General features: G+C 35.9%; 4 protein-coding genes across 10 annotated transcripts; all 4 read left to right on the top strand.

The window, feature by feature from the left end:
• Window positions 1-745: 745 nt before the first annotated feature.
• LOC140841566 (putative pumilio homolog 7, chloroplastic) lies at window positions 746-3,895 on the top strand. 5 transcript variants are annotated; one of them, XR_012120225.1, is made up of 6 exons: window positions 746-1,376; window positions 1,464-1,866; window positions 1,953-2,211; window positions 2,311-2,521; window positions 3,712-3,785; window positions 3,881-3,895. XR_012120225.1 is itself a non-coding variant. In XM_073209088.1 (4 exons), exons 2-4 carry the CDS (start codon window positions 1,670-1,672, stop codon window positions 2,374-2,376), a joined length of 522 nt encoding a protein of 173 aa, XP_073065189.1. In that variant the 5' UTR covers window positions 748-1,376; window positions 1,464-1,669; the 3' UTR covers window positions 2,377-2,671. The 5 variants fall into 5 exon arrangements, 1 of the variants encoding a protein (XP_073065189.1); XR_012120224.1 differs by having other exon boundaries at window positions 3,599-3,785; XR_012120223.1 differs by lacking the exon at window positions 3,881-3,895 and having other exon boundaries at window positions 747-1,376; window positions 3,599-3,846.
• Window positions 3,896-4,894: 999 nt separating this feature from the next.
• LOC140841562 (uncharacterized) lies at window positions 4,895-10,294 on the top strand. 3 transcript variants are annotated; one of them, XM_073209083.1, is made up of 13 exons: window positions 4,895-5,226; window positions 5,383-5,569; window positions 5,782-5,854; window positions 6,078-6,216; window positions 6,400-6,509; window positions 6,844-6,984; window positions 7,076-7,217; window positions 7,297-7,440; window positions 7,803-7,954; window positions 8,498-8,572; window positions 8,727-8,865; window positions 9,403-9,494; window positions 9,882-10,294. In XM_073209083.1, exons 1-12 carry the CDS (start codon window positions 4,975-4,977, stop codon window positions 9,463-9,465), a joined length of 1,617 nt encoding a protein of 538 aa, XP_073065184.1. In that variant the 5' UTR covers window positions 4,895-4,974; the 3' UTR covers window positions 9,466-9,494; window positions 9,882-10,294. The 3 variants fall into 3 exon arrangements, with proteins under 3 accessions (XP_073065184.1, XP_073065182.1, XP_073065183.1); XM_073209081.1 differs by having other exon boundaries at window positions 4,896-5,226; window positions 9,225-9,494; window positions 9,882-10,293; XM_073209082.1 differs by having other exon boundaries at window positions 5,091-5,226; window positions 5,351-5,569; window positions 9,225-9,494; window positions 9,882-10,293.
• A 1,731-nt stretch (window positions 10,295-12,025) lies between these two features.
• On the top strand, window positions 12,026-13,645 carry LOC140840878 (uncharacterized). The gene has a single exon (XM_073208035.1). The coding sequence runs from the start codon at window positions 12,026-12,028 to the stop codon at window positions 13,643-13,645; it is 1,620 nt and encodes a 539-aa protein (XP_073064136.1).
• Window positions 13,646-15,952: 2,307 nt separating this feature from the next.
• Window positions 15,953-17,584, top strand: LOC140841564 (uncharacterized). The gene is made up of 2 exons (XM_073209084.1): window positions 15,953-16,378; window positions 16,921-17,584. Exons 1-2 carry the CDS (start codon window positions 16,046-16,048, stop codon window positions 17,455-17,457), a joined length of 870 nt encoding a protein of 289 aa, XP_073065185.1. The 5' UTR covers window positions 15,953-16,045; the 3' UTR covers window positions 17,458-17,584.
• Window positions 17,585-18,388: the final 804 nt, after the last annotated feature.

The following is an 18,388-nucleotide window of genomic DNA, read 5'->3' as shown; positions in this document are numbered from 1 at the left end:
GAGCATATGCGCTCTAAAAAACAGTCTGTAACTTGTTTTACAACTTATAAGCTCTCGTAATTTGTTTGGTAAAAAAATTGCAAACAACTTATGAATTTTAAAAATAAGTTTTTCGACGAATTATAAACTGTTTTAAAATAATAACCATCTTTTTTCAAAAAAAAATCTTATTTTAATATTTCAGTTATCCAAATATCCTTATATATCATATTAAAAGTCCACTTTATCCTCAACAATTAAATCCACACTTTATCACTTTGCCTTTTATTGAATTTAAAATAAAGTTATGTTCTATTTTTCATTAGAATATAAAAAATAAAAATTTTAAGGTTTATTGAATCCAATTTTTTAATCAATATTTTATTTATACATATTAAAAATAATTTTAAATATTTTTTCCAAAGAACATCAATTTTTATAAATATAAATATAAAATAGATTTATTTTTTAAAATATTAATTATATATATATATCTTATAAAATATAGGGGAAGTTATTTAAAAATCCCCAATCATAATATTTCTTTGCATTCACTCCCTACCCACAAAATTGTGGTACTATTTCATACAAAATGTGGTACACTTCATGTGGAAATGTGGTACACTTCATGTGGAAATGTGGTACTAAAAAAGTACCTAGGGACTGAAAACAAAGAAAAAAGGCGGCTGGGGACTGAAGCCAAATTTCCCGTAAAATATAAGAGATTATAATCTTTGCCCGTGCATATAATTTTCATAATATTATCGACTGAATCTGAATGATGCAAGTTAGAATTAATTAGGTAAGATAATTTCGTTTTCCAAATAATCGTCAAACCCTAAGTCTGCCCAAGCTCGATTGAATCTCTGAAAATCCTTTATTCCTCATCTTCTCCCGCAAATTGGATACAACCAACGAGCTGAAATTACGTTGATGGAGAATATGGCGAATTCCCCCAAGTTTCCGATGCAAGAACCGCCCGCCGCTGAAAACATCCCTCTCCAGGCGGAAAGCGATCCGTCCAACCCCGGTGTTCATGGATTCCCGATGGATGTCAACAACACTACAGTGCCTGTTTCCGCTGGAGATGGGCCAACCGATCGTCAGCCACCCATTTCTTGTTTAGAAGATTTGAAGGGCAATGTGTTTTCGGAAGCAATGGATCAATACAGTTGCCAGTTCTTGCATCAGAAACTCCAAAAAAGGAAACCGGAAGACGTTCAAATGATCTTTTCCGAGGTGAAAGATTGCATATGTAAGTTGATGGTCCATCGGTTGGGTAGCTCTCTGATTCAAAAGCTTTTCGAAGTCTGCCACGAACAACAGATGAACCAGTTGGTTTCTTCGGTCACTGCTAATGTCAGTTTACTCATGTCAGTCTGTCTCAATCCTCAAGGGTGTGTTTAATACTCGAGTTCTGGATTTTTCGTATTTCTGCGACAAAACCCTTCAAGTTGATAAATCGATTTCGCGTTTCTTTGCAGATCTGAGTCCATGAAGAAATTTCTCGACTGTCTCGTGACACGGAAGCAAATATCGCATATGATGGCCGTCTTCAGTTACTTCACGGTTCCGCTCGTAAACAACCAGTTTGGTTGTATCGTTATTGGTCATTGCTTCCGTATCTTCCCTGCAGAAGAAACTGAAGTATTTATTATTGAATTTCATCCTAGATTTTTTGAATTTTAACATGTCTATGACAATACTTGTGTATTTCGCAGCCAATACTCAGGTGATAGCTGATGGTAGTTCGGAAATCATTGTCAACGAAAGTGGGTCTTGCCTTATTCAAGACCTCGTATCAATAGGCCCTATGCGAGAGAGCGCACGGCGAAATCTGGCAAAAATAATGTCAGATGTATATAGTATGTCTAAGAAACACTTCGGGTACGTAGACATAGATGCACACACGTTTCCTTTTCATATCCCAGTTACAAATTTGCATATAAAATCCAACATTTTACTGGTTTCAGGCATCGGCTAGTGGAGCATGTAATAGGATTTGAGAGGCCAGGTCTGGTACAAGATATACTATTTCCACTGACAGGGGCTTTGCGTATCCTGTCAAAGGACAAATATGCCAGCAATGTAGTAAAGAAATTGATGGAGGCATGCGAACGGAAATTCGCCCCTCAAATAATCGATGAAATAATCAGTAGTCCTGACTTATTGAGTATCGTAGCAGATCCTTCTGGCAACTCTGTTCTCCAAACCGCTAAGAAATGCTCTAAGGTGCCAATAATGATGCTCATCTTTATTTCTTTATTTACAGTCTAGCTAGCTCCAAAAAAACAAACTTTAAAGTTAATACAACTTTATCCAATCTTGCAGGGAACCGTTCGCAAGACTTTGAATGATCTGATTTGCCAACACTCGGAACTGCTAAATAAGGAATGAAATAGAAATCACGTCATCGAGAAATTTGGTTCCCTTTCTACTCGGAAACTCCATCCCCGCTTTGCACATGACCTCTTTGTTTGTTTATTTTTGTGTTTTTAGGGCGTGGTTTGAAGATTGAATGAATAACTTACTGGTTACTTAGGTTTGTCTTCTGTCTTTGTTCCATCCCATCTCAAGATAGATTATCTCTCTCAATTATTTGATTATTTTTCCAGAGTTTAGATGTAATCTAATGAAAATTTTCAGAGTTTAGAAATAATCTAATGGAACTTTTGCTCCAAGATACATGAAATCAAGTGTGTACCAAATTTCTCCATAAATGAAGTGTGTGTTGAGTTGGCTATAGGCTTGTTAACGAAGTATATTCTCAATTATATGTCGGCTGTTGATTAGCACAGAGGTTTTGGCAGTCTTTGAGTTTTTAATAGTTAGTGTGATATTCTCAATTATACGTCGGCTGTTGGTGCAAATGGTATTTTGGTTGATTTTCCAAATGGATTTTCTTAGTTATGTTGGCCTCTTACCGTATCAAGAAAGCAGCCAATTTTATCAACAAGACACTTCTATTATCATGAAACTTGCAATCAATTCAAGTATTCTTTTGACACCGCTCGTGTGGTCTGCGCGGTGTGTCACTGACATAGGAAAAAAAGAAAATTTTAAAGCCTTGCTGCTTAATGTTACCAGAAATAGAAGGGAAAAAACCATTGTAGCTACACCCCATATTTATAGTTGTTGTCAACATGGCAAAACCGCCATCTGTATTTTTGGACCATCGGATGTGGGAAATGGGATGTAGTGAACTGAGACATGCTGGTAGTGTTGCCTAGAACTATAGTGGAGCAGTATCACTGGAGATTTTCTTCTTCATCAGGTGCAGAGTTATGTTTGAGGCAAAATTCCACTTCTCACAAGAAGATAAAGAACTTAGTGAGTGGAGGAGTTAATATGTGTTGACTGTTTTGTGTCATTCCACTCCTTCAAAAACTTCTGTTTGTTCACTTCTGACCACCATTCTGCTTCATGTCCTCATAGAAAGGGGTGTAAAAGTGACGCGGAAGTACACCTTTTCTTTTTGCCATTTCAGGGTTCGCTAACTGTGATAGTTCTGCACTTAGCTGATATGTTCCTGCACTCACAAAATTTTCAAAAGCTAAGAATGGAGTCGATTTTCTGTATTTGATTCTTCACAATTTCCATTTGGTTTCTCTCTTTGCAGCTACAAGCTACAAAACTTGAATTTGGACCAACATATGCATCTTAACAATTCATATCAGTATCACAATCATATCACTCTGAGTTTTTGTTCTATTGTCATGAAACTGCTAGTAGACGAGAAGGAAGAGGAGTCGATGGAGATGGCTATGGATATTGCCACAGGAACTTCATTTGTTGCTCACATTAATGTAACTATCTGCCATTGTTGAATTCGGGAGACTCAATACCTCCAAAAATAGATCCATTATTATGAAATAATGCAATATAATATAATTTTTTACAGGTTTTAACTACCTAATGATGAAAATGGATCCATTATATGATCCAAAAAAAAAGGATCCAGTACTGTCCATGCTAGTTCTTATGATGGCACTTGGTTTGATCTATACACGCTTGCAACTTCAAGAAATTTTAGTTAAAACAGTAGTAGGAAGTTCTTGTTATTGGACTTTTTATTATTATCGACAAGTCAAAACAAAATGCAAGTGAGACCGGAGCTTAGCTCCACTGGTCTCATCCGAGAACTTCCGTGTCATCGGCTCGAGTTCAAGCCCTCCCACCTCCTAGATCAGGAATATCAAAAAAAAAAAAAAAAAAAAATTGAATGCAACATGTGGTCCGAGGGTTCAATTTTTTAAATTCGATTCAGACCTATAAATTCTCGTTACGTGTTGGTTTTCAATTCCCTTATTTTGAAAAAAAAAAGGTTACTGATATATAAAACTTCATGTATATAAGATCAACGTAGCAACCATATCAGCTTTGACAAAAACTTGTATGAGACGGTCTCACATGTCGTATTTTGTGAGACAGATATCTTATTTGGGTCATCCATGAAAAAATATTATTTTTTATGCTAAGAGTATTATTTTTATTGTGAATATCGGTAGGGTTGACCCGTCTCACAGATAAAGATTCCTGAGACCGTCTCACAAAAGACCTACTCATCAGTTTTTACATCCACGTGTTGTGTGTATACGTTGTGTGCTTGTTCAAAGTTTTTTAAAATTTAAGTTATTTTAGAATTTAATCAAAACTTTTGTAATTAGTTTGATTCTTATTATAAAATAGGGAAATATTATAGCTACGAAAAGTTACATTAGTTTATTTTGTTCGAGAAAATAGAAAAATCCTCCAACAAAAAATAAAAGATGCCATTGCCTATTGCAGTCTTGTCACAAGGAGAGGGCCAGGCCCAGGCCAAGGCCCAGATTTTTTTCTCAAGCCCATTTTTAGAACTTAAAGGATCCATGTGATATTTTAGCATTCAAAAAACTTTTACCGCCTAAAAATAGAATATAATATAAAAAAGATCTCCCGCGCCTCCACAATCCCCAATTCAGTTCTATCAACTAGGGCTCCGAAATTCCTTTCCTTATGGACTCTTCTACTGATCAGGTTCTAGCACCAGTGGAAATCCAACGCTCAGAAGAGGAAGAGGACCCGTTCCTCAAATTCATCGATTATACCAAATCGACTCTGTTGCCTTGCAATCAAAACTCAGCTGAATTGGAAGAAGAGCCGACGGATGTGCCAGGGTGGAGCTGGATTGTGAAGCGAATCCTCAAAACTTGTGTCGCATATCCCACCGGTGTCACCCCTGCGATTCTCCTGACGGAGGTTTATCAGGTATTGGTCATCTACAATTTCGTCGTTTCCGAGCAACAAATACCAACCAACTGCTGATGCTTGTGTTTCTCGAAGATAACTTGTTTTACAATTTCAAACGCATAGAGACTTACACTCTCTATAGTCTATACATTGGGCATGAATGCATGTACACAGGCTTGGAATGAGAAGAGTAGAGGTGGAGCTCCTAGAAAACAGTCTGGACGTATGATCAAGTTGAGGAGGAAGCATAAGAGGGCGAAGCTCCCGAACACCGTGACAATTGATTCAGTATACGAGAAAAAGTTCTTATCCTTGAACAGCATAATTGAAGCTGTTATACTTGAAGCCTTTATTCTTCCCGGTAGGAAAAGTCTTTCTCTGCAGTTTCGGTTTGTGTTTAGTATAAGCCAGAAAAATGTATCATCTCCACCTTTATTTCTGTTTAGATGGCATTGAAAGATCTAGACTTATTGAATATTGATGTTTTAACTCGCTGGGTAATTTAATCCCATTTTGGGAGATCTTGGTTGCTTCAGTTTGATTAACTCAAAATTGAATATTACATTTTTACAGGGACAAGTATCATCATGCTTACCTTGGGGGATATTTGGAGCTCCAACACCATAGATCTATATCTTCACAGCAGGTTTCATCACAATTCCTATTTATGAAATCATAGTTTTTGTTGAATCAGCTGTTATTTATCCCATCTCAGTGCCTTTAACTCATTTACAGGAACTTCCGTTATAAACTGATATGTAGACTGGTTTACATATGATATTGGATGATTTTCTAGCACACCAGTTTTACATATGGCAAATCATATTTACTTTTATCAATATTCATCCATCCAACTCTAAAACACACAGGTTTAAAAACATTGCTGATTCCAAAAATGGGATTCTGAAGGAAGGCCGTGAAATTATCTTAACTGGATGTCGTCTTCGGGCTGCTTTGGGGTTTACACGCCTTTTGCCAACTGAATATCTTGTTGTGTTGTTAGATGAGGTATCTCTGGCTCTCAATGTTTTGCACATCATGAGACAAAAGTTCTGACATTTCATGTTTTAGTCATAGAGCAATGATGAAACCAGTACCTACTTGGCTACTTTTAATTGCAATTCAATGATGATTTTCCTAATTCAATTACATGATTCCTGTTATGGGACTATCTTTTATCTTCTGATGCAGGATGAAGATGATGATGCAATGCTTATTGGAGCACAGTTTTGTTCTGACTCTTTTTCTTCAATTTCTCTCGACGCAGTGAAGGAGGGAGTAAATTATTCATTATATACAAGGTATTATACCATTTCTCTCACGTGTTTCTGTTGAACCAAATCGAATCTGTTCTGGTTGGCTCTTCCAGTTTCGATAATAATTGGTTCTGTCAGGTCTTTCCCCGGGTTATAAAGAGAGCCTTTGGAACTATTTCGCTGCACCATTTTGTCTTCCTTCAAGAAGTTTTATAGAATATATGAGCTCCGAATCTTTTTTTATAAAGTACTATTTAACATGATCAATATTGGTTCTTAACATTAAGTAAGAGGAGATTGAACAAGCTCGATTTTGCAACTTTTGCAGTTCTGTGGTATATTTTCCATGGTATGTCACCGTCTTCTTGGTTTTGAACAGAATTGAACATATAGGATCACTGGAAACTCAGGGGAGATCTGATAATTTGCAAAGGAAACAAATAACTCTTGTAGACAATGATGGCATGAGATTAAAATTCTTACTCTGGGGAGAGCAGACTGCAGTTGCCGATTTACTCAGGTATAATTGGTCCTTCATTTTTTATTTTCTTTATATTTTTAATACGCTTATTTTTGTTGAACATACATCTAATTGCATTACTGCTATGCAGTGTGGGAAGTATGCTTGCCATTGACAAACCATTTATTGCAAACCCTATCGATGGTTCTCTTGATCCATGCAATGAAATTTGTCTGGAATATGGCAGTGCAACCCAGCTGTATTTGGTGCCTGTTATTCAGCATAAAGGACAGGTAATTAATGCTTAATTAATCAATGATTTTAGTTATGGCTCTTTTGGAGTGTTATGACAAATCCACTCCATTTTTTCAGGTATGTCTTCCATTGACACAGAGCCATTATCAAGGATCAGGATTGTTAAGCGCATCAAATCTGACTCAGGGACCTATTGTTTCTCAAGTGACATTACCTTGTGATTCTCAAGGGTCAATCGACTTTAGAAATTATCCCTTTCGAGTAAGTTCGACTCTCTCCGAACAATCAAGTACATGATACACAGCCTTTTGCTCTATAAAATAAAAATTCAAATCAATTATTCTTCTCTTTCTAGAACTTGATAATCTGATGTAAAGATCTGTCGCTTGGTTAATTGGCTTGATCAATTCATTTATAGCATGATGAAAGGTTTGACTGTTGACTTCCCATATATCCGAATGACTCTATGGCTTATAAATTTGTCAATGTTACCATACATGCAATCCCATAAATTCATTGTTCTTTTCTGGGTATAATGGATCAAGATTTCTTGTAATCTAAACTTTCAATTATTAGGATGTCTAAACTTCTTATCTGTGTCCTATATGTTCAAAGTTTTTCAGTCATATGTTGTAGATCTAGGTGACAAGATGACTGGCATAAGCCTCTATGGCATTGTGAGAGACATAAATAAAAATTCAGAGTCCAGGTTTTCTTTGAAGATTGAAGATGCAACTGGAGCAATATGGATAAAGCTACATTTCATTAGATATTGGTATGTAAAATTGTTTGCAATTTGCATGTGCATTATATGTGTGATGTTACCACTTACCCTTATAATCTATTATAGCAGATCAATAATATTGAATGATTACTACATATGTTTAACGTTCTGCTATATGGTATATAGTCTTATCTGAAACATGAAGTCCATGCATATGAATACATCCATAAAGTATTTTGCAGAATTGCAAGATTTTTCTCTTAAAGTGACACAAATGCTGCTCCGGTTTTAAAAACAAGATTAATATCCTTTAGGAGCAATATAATTCTTGTGCTTCTGAACATTAGGAGGAACAAGGAACACTAAAATTAGCCATTAACATAGTTACAGATTTTGTTCAGCGTTTAGTGGTAGCATGGTGTTTGGAAAGAAATGCAATTCGAGACGGATGATGAGATTTGTGGTGTAGTTGATATAAGGAAGGAATTAGTACTTTAAACTTTAAACTGCGTGCATCTACCATAAGATGTTTGATTGTACCCTCGCTGGAGTTGCCAACAGAGATTAATGACCTTTCGCCATAATTGTCCTTAGGTCATTGGGGAGATTAGGGGTTGGTCATGCAGTCTACATATCTGGTTTAAGCTCTTCAATGACTCGTCGGAAAAGGTAACTGTGTGGTTACTACATTTTGAGTCATGAAAGTACTGGTAATATTTAAATATTTTTTCATTTTCTATATTTCGTTGTTTTTTCTTTTGGTTTATTCCATGTCAAAAGTTTCTATTCATCAAAATTTGTGCCATGACTATTTTTTTATCAGGCTTGAGTTGGTATGGCATGAGAATGACACTGAAGCCTCAGCCATCAATACAAGTTGCTTGCTAGCTTTTCTTAATTCATCTTGTCTCCACAAATTATCGCGTCTTTCTGATTTATCTCTCCACATGAGTGGTGCACAGGTTTGTGACCTTCATTTGTATTTAACAGTAATCAGTCTCAGTGTACATTGAAAGCTTGCTGTTTTATTCTTCACTAGGAAAATTTTGTTTCAACCACAGCAGTTACTTTTGGTTACAGATGGTTTCTTATGACAACATTTTTCTCAGGAAGCATAAGGCTGATAAACAAGTTTGCTCAATAAAGTTTGGTTTTGGTGGCGCTAGATTAGGTTTCTTGGTTATTTTTGGAAGACTTAAACTATGCCGGTGATACTTTGTTTAGGTCTTATCCACTTGTTTTAAAGCATAACATTGATTTGGTCCCTGGTCTTGGCGTGTAAGTTGATCTCAGATCATTTTTTTTCCCAATTACCATTCAGGTATGTCGAGTATGGATAGATCAAATTGAACATTGTCACATAAACACAAGATTTATGCACGTCCCTTGCGGTCATCTTGTTGATTTAGCATCGAGTGGAGATCTTGAATGCAAATTCTGCTGCAATATTCGCAATGCTGAAGTACAACGAACCTTCCATTTAAAAATTACTCTTGCAGATGATACCACAAGGTTATTTGCTTGGTGTATTGGTAGGACTGCTGCTGAGTTGCTGCAGATAACTCCAGATGAGTTCTATGAACTTCCTGATGTAAGATCAAATAAATGTCACACATTTTCACCCTTCTTATAAATTAAATAACAGATACAATTGTATACTATTAGGTATATTGGAGGACAAGAAAAACATCTTATCATGTTTTTTAATGCAATTATATGAATTTCAAGTACTTTATTTTAGTATCATGGAAAACCAAAGAGTATTGTTGACATTCGATTTAAACTAGCTTTCTTTTCAATTTCTTTTGAGGCTATATAATCGAAGAAGGGTTTTTTCAGTGTTTATTTTGTTATTTTGCTTTGATGCTGAATCAAGGAACGTGCATAGCATGTTATGGGTATGCCATTTGGCAAAACATCCCAGATGAGTGCTCTTACTAAGAAATCTTTTGTTTTCCCCGGTGTTGCTATCCTTCAGGAAGAACAAATTATGTATCCGTCTGCACTCGGGAAGGAAAAGTTTATTGTAACAATCTTGAATTGTGGAAGGCAGCAGGGCCACGGTGGATTGGCTGAGCTAGACTCTGACATGGTGGATTGGGAAGTCACTTCTGCAATGAAATGTGAATGAAAGATGCTTGTCTTACGAGGTAGTCCTGTTGTTAAGTTTTAAATCCAGGTATGTAATGGACAGAGAAAGCGTAGTCGGTCTAAAAAAATGCTTAAATTATTCGAAATTTAATGTTCTCATTTCCATTGGTCATGAATAATGCAATGGCATCCTGTTATCTTATAACTCAGAGTTGAAGGGCATTTCTTGATTCCACGAGGGGGTTGTGGTTTCACCGAAATTTTGATGCTAATGATTATAATTAAGCGATAGCAAATGCTTTCTAATAGAAAATAATACTGTCCTTTTATGCTTGGATTTCATGGAAACAAACTTGTAAGTCAATCTGTGTCAAGGATTGAATAGATCGTCTCAACATTTGAAATGTTTTAAATTATTTTGGTCAATTTTTTTGGTTATATTGAATTAGTGGAATAGTTGTCATTGCTCTCTTTTATAACATCAAGCAATTAGACGAGTTCATTTTGAGCGAAAATGTCTGAACTATTTCTCAAACAAAAACTGATTCTGTATATAATTGTGATTTGTGCAAGCAAAGTGTGTTCAATCATGAAGACATGAAACTTTAATACGTAATACAAACTCACCTTTGTACATTTGCCAGTCCTATTTTATTTGGTTGAAACAAACATTCATGTCAAGAAAATATGTACGAGACATGCTACTATTTAGTAATTATACTTGGTGCAAAGAACAAAGGTTTGTTTGTTCACTCGTGTAAACGACACTAGGAAGTAACAAAGACAAGAAACTTCAACTTATATTACAAACTCGATTTGGTGTACTTGTTAGTCTTATTGTATTTTGTCAATCAACCAAAAAAATAAAGATAGTTACAAATTACACAGTATGGACAACAAGTGGGTTTGTTCAGCTGAGTAAATAGTAGAGATTGTAGAGCAGAAAAAGACATCAAACTTTAACATATATTACAAATTATTGCATTTTCTAGTTAAATTGTATTTCATCGAACGAGCTTTCATCATTTAAAAAAAAAGAAAAAGAAATCTTCAATATGTTGTGCATATAGCCCATGTTAAAGGGTGTGTAATTGTAGATAAATCAATATCTTAAATAGAGTTGATTAGTGATTTCCATTCATTTAGTCAACGTGATGCAAGACCCCCAAAACAAGGCAAAAATTTGTATGAGACGGTCTCACGGGTTGTATTCTGTGAGACGGATATCTTATTTAGGTCATCCATGAAAAAATATTGCTTTTTATGCTAAGAATATTACTTTTTATTGTGAATATCTGCAGTATTGACCCGTCTCACAGATAAAAATTCGTGTGATCGTCTCACAAGAGATCTACTCTCAAAACAAAGAGAACAAATTCCTTTCACTCTCCACCAATCAATCTTCCATTTTTTTTATTTATTTTCGAATGTTAAACAAACTCTAAGAAATAAATTCCACTATAAAGTATTTTATATTGATTATTATTTTTTTGTCATTACATGTTATAATACCTTAAGATTGATTTTTGGCCTGTCACTTTTCCGATTTCGGTTTACCATTTAAAAAAGGCATGGGGAGGTCTAATCTTTTAATGCATGCAAGTCTTTCTTTACTCGATGGTTAGGTATCAACAGGATTCCACCGAGTAGTTATTCTATCAACGACTCCCATTCACTTCAATTTTGCTACAGAAGAGAAAAGAGTTTGGGAAAACTCTCTTTTCAACGCATTTGCAATTTCAAGATCTTGTTTTTGCTAAGAACCCGCGATGGGTTCTTCGTCAATCGCTTCAGCATTTGCTTCTTGCTGTTCAGAGGACACCTTCTCGAGGAGGCTCGACGTTTTTTGATTGGATTCTGGAGTAATACCTTGTTTTTTTTGATCGATTGGTGGGGTTCTCTTTCAATTGAGCGTAATCAAGCGGGCAGTGGATGATGGAAGTTTGTTGATCGAATTTTTAGTCTGGGTTTTTCTTCCTTTTCGTTTTCTTTTTGTTTTTTGGTTCTTGGACCCGAGAAATTTCGGTAGCGATGGAGGAGTCGCAAGAACAGAGGTACGTATGCAAGATATGCGGCAAAAGTTGCGTCAGTGGGAAGTCACTTGGAGGTCACATGAGGGTTCATTTAGCCCAGATTTCAGCATCAAAGAAAGCAGCAGAATCAAAAGTAGCAATTGGAATGGATTCTGAATCCGCGTTTGATCAAAATGGTGGTTTTCAACTAGAAAAACCCTCCAATGATCATTCAAACAGTTCCTTTCTGAGCGTAGAAGACGTCAAGAATTGCCGCAGTAACACAGATCATGGAGAGAGTTATCTAAGTAATAGCTATGAATTAAGAGATAATCCTAAGAAATCTTCGGAAATTTCCAATCCGAAATGCGGCATTTCAAGAAAGGCAGCCTGTAAAGTGTGTCACAAACGGTTTCCATCACTGAGAGCTCTGTCAGGTCACATGAGATTCCATTCAACGAAGCGTAAAGGCCTGCATCAGTGCAAGACATGTGGGAAAGCATTTGATTCGATCAGAGCCATGTTTGGTCACATGAAGAGCCACTCCAAGAAATCATCAAGGGCTCGCGGCGAATCATCTGATAATTCATTAGACTTGAGGAGTTTATGCACTGTTCGTAAAAAACGGTCAAGGGTCAGGTATAAGATTGAAGCAAATCCAGAGGTGTCCAGTTTAAATGCATCGTCTTCTGCAGTTTCCGAGTTTGAGGAGGAGCAGGATGCAGCTGTCTGCTTATTGATGCTGTCCATAGGTGTCACTGAGTCTTCTTATCATGATTCTGTATATTTTGGAGCAGGATCATTCAAGAAAAGTAGGGAAATTAATGGAACTGATGAAAGTTTAGTTTGTGATGGTGGTAAGATTTCAAATAGTCTTACAACTGAGAAACTCGATTGTTGCTCTTCCGGTTGTGAAGCTACATTTTCTAAAAATGAGTCAGAATTTGATGGTCTTGGATCTATCAAAACACCTAAAATGCTAGAGGGTTCTTCTGTGCCCATCAAATTTGCAGAATCGGAAAAGGATCTGATAATGGAAGCCCGGGTTCAAGAAACTGATTCAGCATCCTTGAAATCCATGTCTTGCAAGAAAGCAAAACTTTCTGTACATGAAATGGAAAATAATTCATCTCAGAATGGCGCTAGTAATCTCGAAATCTCAAAGGATTCTGAGAAGAAGCATGAGAACAGGCAAAAAATGCTTGACAAGAACTTTAAATCTCACCAAGCCGTTGGAAGCCACAGAGCAAGGCATAGACTGTGCAGTAACATCTCCTCAGTGGAGGCAAATGCTAGCCAATTATCTACAAATGAAGATTGTATCAAGCTAGATGATCAGGTTGAATATAATGGCATTCGATCAGATGAAGGAACTAAGGATTACCAGTGTTCGACTTGCTTCAAGTTCTTTGGTTCGGGTCAAGCTTTGGGTGGCCATAAAAGGGCTCATTATGCTGCATTTGCTGAAAGCAAAACAAAAGAGAGTACCGCAGGAAATCAACAATTTGGAATTGTTGACAATTTCATTGATCTTAACGTTCCTTTAACTTCTGATGAAGGCACAAATGGCCATGTTGGGCTCAATCTATGGCGGGTCGAGAGGGGTCATGAGCACGAAGCGCTAGTGCTCACTAACTGAGAAGATAGCTCAATCGTTTCTCTGTGAAGGACTTCGTACAAGTTGGTTGGCTAAATTTCGATACAGATTTTATACCTGGAGATATTTTCTACAGATTTGTTGCTTTGTGCATTGATGTCCTTGTTTTCTTAGTTTCTTTTAGTCTGGTCTAGACCTTGTATAGAACTGATGTAGCGAACAATGTTGCATTTTGAATCACCAGCTCTGACTAAATTTTTGAAAACAATTTACTTGCAAAAATTTACTGAAAGTGAGTAAGCTTAAGATTCAAGAATCATCACCATGCAGCTTCAAGGACTGTTGAAACTTAAAAAGTGGCAATATTTTCTACTTGGACGAATTTTATGGAGCTATAATATCTTTATACTCACCTATTTTTCTTAGAAATGTTAATTTTATAAAACGTGTATTTCCAATCCTATCTGAGATGGAGGATGCATTGGTGAATTTCTTACAATCTATTAATCCCGAAAGATCAAAAAAAGATTGTACACGTACGCACGCATGAATGCTAATACAAAATTACAATTCCGAGTGGTGCGGTTTAGTCATTCCCTTGCTTAATAGTCGTTGGATCATGTGCATATTTTATGAGTAATCTTTGTTTGACAATATTATTCGGGAGATTCATCCTGGTTAGTACGTAAAAAGCAAGCTTTACATGGCAGCCAATTTCACTTCCATTTATCTCTATACTTTTTCAACTATATATGGTGGACCCTGTCATTGGTGACAAGAAGTAAAGCACTTGGTACAATTTTACACCACAAAAGAACTAAACAGATGTCTGTATGTCTGTAAACTCTCCATATGAGTATGAGACTTTCTGACGCAAACTCGAAAATAAATTGAGAGACGTGTACGAATACATAGAGATCTGATGGAGAGGACAAGAACGTCGAACCCCAGAGTATACAATCACAATATTTCAATGAAGAATATGCTCTACACGATAATCAATTATGGAACACCGAAAAAGAATATTAACTTTCGTCATCTCAAACCTTATCAACTCGTCTATGTCTCTGGCTATATATTTCTTGATATGTTACTTTATCAAATTTCAAAGGGGTCAAACAAATCCCTATATATTTCTTGATATGTTACTTTATCAAATTTCAAAGGGTATTTAGTAATTTTTTTTTATGACGTGATAATCTACGGTAGCTATCATTCGATGCATAATAGGTAAACTATCAGACAAACGTAATAGTTGACAAACTATATTAATAAGGTAAACCACATTGACAAACCATGTGACAAATTCGTTCGAGAATGTGCTGGTTAAAAAAACGACCTCTTTACAATTAACCAAATGCTCACCAATTCGGACACCCATATTCTGCAATTTTAGTACAACTTTATGTTGTTTTAGCATTTTGTGTGCTTAGAATTTCTAGCGTTTTCCATTAGTTTGATCAAAATCCTTTTTTTTTAAATTTTATTTTAAATGTATTCGAAATTTATCTCCAATTATTATAGTCAATCAATTAAAAAAAAAACAAGACGTTTCAATGCAAACAAAATCCTCACAGTTTAAGCCTATGCTACACTCTATATTTTATCTGCCACCGTGTATGTTTTCTTAGGCAAAAGTTTGTGTGAGACAGTAATCGTATTTGTGAGATAGATCTTTTATTTGGATCACCCATGAAAAAATATTACTTTTTATGCTAAGATTATTATTTTTTATTGTGAATATGAGTAGGATTGACCCGTCTCACGGATTATGACCCGTGAGACGGTCTCACATGAGACTCACTCGTTTTCTTAAGAGAAACTATTATGTATTCTATGCATGATTTCAGTATTAATTTAGAATAAAGATTTTACATCAATTTTATTATGTCCTTGAATAATAAATAATTTATTCACTGTCTAAATTTTGTGCATTTTATTTGGAAATCTAGAAATTTTGTAAATTTGAAATTGCACCTCTTCTATTTTTAGAATTTCTGTAATGAGTTTTAATATTTTAATAAAATCATTTTCTTGATTCCATCAATTATATCCTTTCGCACGTATACATTTTGTTGTAAACTTTGGACCTTTTGTGATAATGAATGATAAAATATTTACATTAAAAAAAACTTCATTTTAGAAAATAAATTTAAAATAGAAGAGAAATTATTTTTAATTCTTGAAATTTTAAATATTCTAACAAATATGATAGAATTAGGTCATATATTTGATAAAAAAAGAAAAAGAAAAAGATATAGTTGATTATTAAATTAATTTTTTTAAATTTGTAATAAATAATAAATAAATAAATCTAGTTAGATAACGAAAAATATACAAATTAAAATTTCCCCGAATTCCTTCATTCAGCTCTAACGGGGGTTTCTGTAACTACCGCTACTCCACCGTCCCTCCGCTTCTCCGCCGCCTCCCTCTCTACGAATGGGCTCCGCTATCCCTAATTCAGACCCATCATCTTCCCATTTATACAACACCGCCACCATTTACGCCGCTTATTACACTCAAAACCCTAATTTCAATCAACACCAAACCAGCTTTTATCCCCAGCTGCAGCCTCCTGGCGTTGAAACGACCCCGTATGTTTCGCAGCCGCATGTGACTGCGGCTGCCGCGTACGCACCGGCGCAGCAAACACTCTCCCATGATCCCAATGTTGCTGCTGATACTGCCGCCGCGTCTTATTATGAAGACCAAAATGTTATTTTGCAGAATTGGATTGCTTCTCTTAAGCAGATTTCGGTTCCTTATGCTTCTGTACGTAGATTTTTGCGTTGATTGATTTATTTAGTTATGTTATCTTGGAAAAAATTAACTTTGGGACTTCTTGATTTACTGAATTGAGTAATATATTTGTTTCTGAGTACCAGTGTATCACTGAGTTGAGGCATCAGGCAAGAGTAGGTTTAAGTATATATCTGCTTTAAATTTAGTTAGATGTTCTTTGATGAGCGTAACTTAGTTGAGCTAAGATGAGAATTTAGAGCCCAATGTACTTTTAGTTTACCTGAATTCAACTTAAGACGCTCATTGACAATTGACGAAATTACCGTAATTATGAAATGCTAAGTCATTGGTCCCTGATGTCTCTGCCATACTGGTGAAATATTCCAGTTGCATGGTTGAATGAATCTTGATATGTTTGGTTTGTTTGCAACTCTAGAAGAATTGCAACTCTAATGTTCACGCACTCAGAGTTTTTCATGCTGAGTAAAATTTGTGTTCCGAGGTTGATGTAAGAAATCATTTTTTTTATATTCTATTAAATATGGAATAACTAATGCCTTTTGTGTTTTTAGGGTGTAACTGCACCTAATCTGGTTACTCAATCTAAAAAAAGCAGTGCTTGGATAAAATACCCCAAGAAGACAAAGATTGTGCAATCTGCATGGTGTGAAGTTTGCAAGATCGATTGTAACAGTAGGGGTGTTCTTGATCAACATAAATTGGGGAAAAAACACCAGAAAAATCTTGAAACGTTGAAGGCAGCTACTAAAACTGTCCATGTTAAGAATGCTGCTTCAGCGTCTTTGCTTTCTCCTACAGTCGCCCCACCGAAAAAACTAGTATTTGGACCAGAAGAGAACCCAAACAATCCAAATGATGCCAAGGGGGAAAATCCCCAGAAGAAAGCATCTGAGAAAACAGAGGATTTGGAGACAAAGAAAAGAAAAGTTTTGGAAGGAGGCGCAGCAGCTAATGCTGTGCGCACTTGCATCATTTGTGACGTGGTGTGCAATAGCGAGACGGTTTTCAACTATCATCTTGCTGGTAAAAAACATGTGTCCATGATTAAGAAGTATGCATCCATGACAGGAGTTATTTTGGCAGGCTGAAAATAGAGAAAGTTAATGTTGATATGGAGTGGATTGTACTTTTTTTTTTCGTTTCCTTACTTTTAGTAACTGTTAAAAGTTTATCTTGCCAAACCAAAAAAAAAAAAGAAGGAATTGTTTATGTTTATTTAGCAATCTGCATTCCGGGGATATGAATGCTATTCGGTTTTCATAACCAGTACTAATGGAACGTAGTAAAATCCTTGAAATGACATGATATCTTTGGCAGACTGGTGATGCAAAGTTAACCGAGAACAAGGGTAACTTAGAACCTATTCCAGTCCTAGTATTAGTATGTAAGATGCCACCAATTCTTGAACAATAGAACATGTATTGCTGTGATGGTATGCGGTTCATCCCTTCATTCTATGGTGCTCGCCACCAGTAATATTATTTTACCCCATGACGAGTTCTTACCAATGTCTCGGTGCCTGAAACAGCACAGCTAGGATGGAAGTACTTCTACCCTGTTGGTCATTCGTTCGTTGCTCTTTATTTGGTTAATGTTCTACTAGAACTTTGTTTCAGTTCCACCCACATTTTTCTTTCCTTATGCTCTAATCTAGTTGATAGGTGTTGACATAGTTATCGAGCGGATAAAGTTAGGAAAAACATAGGTGTACGACTCTTGTAGATGGTTTCTTTTGCTTGTTTTTGGAGGCTTGTAACCTCATTTTAACTGTGGGCGGATCCTGTGATTCTGGTAAGTGGGCGACCGACTTAGTATACTGAGGAGCACAACTTATAAATGCTGTATTATATTTTACTCGTGAAATATTTAGGTTTTTATTTGTGAAAGACCGATTGTCTTACTTGCCTTTTACTTGATTGGTGGTCAATAACTCTTGTATTGATTTTGGAAAGGTTTTTGGGAAAGAATTTTTCTTGTTCAACTTGGCTTCAAGAAACCCCCATTAAAATGTAAAGATTT

Source organism: Primulina eburnea, chromosome 9, assembly GCF_022965805.1.
Source record: "Primulina eburnea isolate SZY01 chromosome 9, ASM2296580v1, whole genome shotgun sequence".
In the NCBI taxonomy this organism is placed as follows: Eukaryota; Viridiplantae; Streptophyta; class Magnoliopsida; order Lamiales; family Gesneriaceae; genus Primulina; species Primulina eburnea.
The sequence above is the reverse complement of the archived record's forward strand: the minus strand, read 5'-3'. Positions and strand labels throughout refer to the sequence as shown.

Bases quoted from the DNA above. Each gene is read 5' to 3' on its own strand.
- LOC140841566 (XM_073209088.1), top strand. From the start codon at position 1,670: ATGTCTATGACAATACTTGTGTATTTCGCAGCCAATACTCAGGTGATA. The intron at 1,867-1,952 runs GTACGTAGACAT...TACTGGTTTCAG, and splicing joins ATGTCTAAGAAACACTTCGG to GCATCGGCTAGTGGAGCATG. The intron at 2,212-2,310 runs GTGCCAATAATG...CCAATCTTGCAG, and splicing joins CCGCTAAGAAATGCTCTAAG to GGAACCGTTCGCAAGACTTT.
- LOC140841562 (XM_073209081.1), top strand. From the start codon at position 4,975: ATGGACTCTTCTACTGATCAGGTTCTAGCACCAGTGGAAATCCAACGC. The intron at 5,227-5,382 runs GTATTGGTCATC...GCATGTACACAG, and splicing joins TCCTGACGGAGGTTTATCAG to GCTTGGAATGAGAAGAGTAG. The intron at 9,495-9,881 runs GTAAGATCAAAT...GCTATCCTTCAG, and splicing joins AGTTCTATGAACTTCCTGAT to GAAGAACAAATTATGTATCC.
- LOC140840878 (XM_073208035.1), top strand. From the start codon at position 12,026: ATGGAGGAGTCGCAAGAACAGAGGTACGTATGCAAGATATGCGGCAAA.
- LOC140841564 (XM_073209084.1), top strand. From the start codon at position 16,046: ATGGGCTCCGCTATCCCTAATTCAGACCCATCATCTTCCCATTTATAC. The intron at 16,379-16,920 runs GTACGTAGATTT...TTGTGTTTTTAG, and splicing joins TTTCGGTTCCTTATGCTTCT to GGTGTAACTGCACCTAATCT.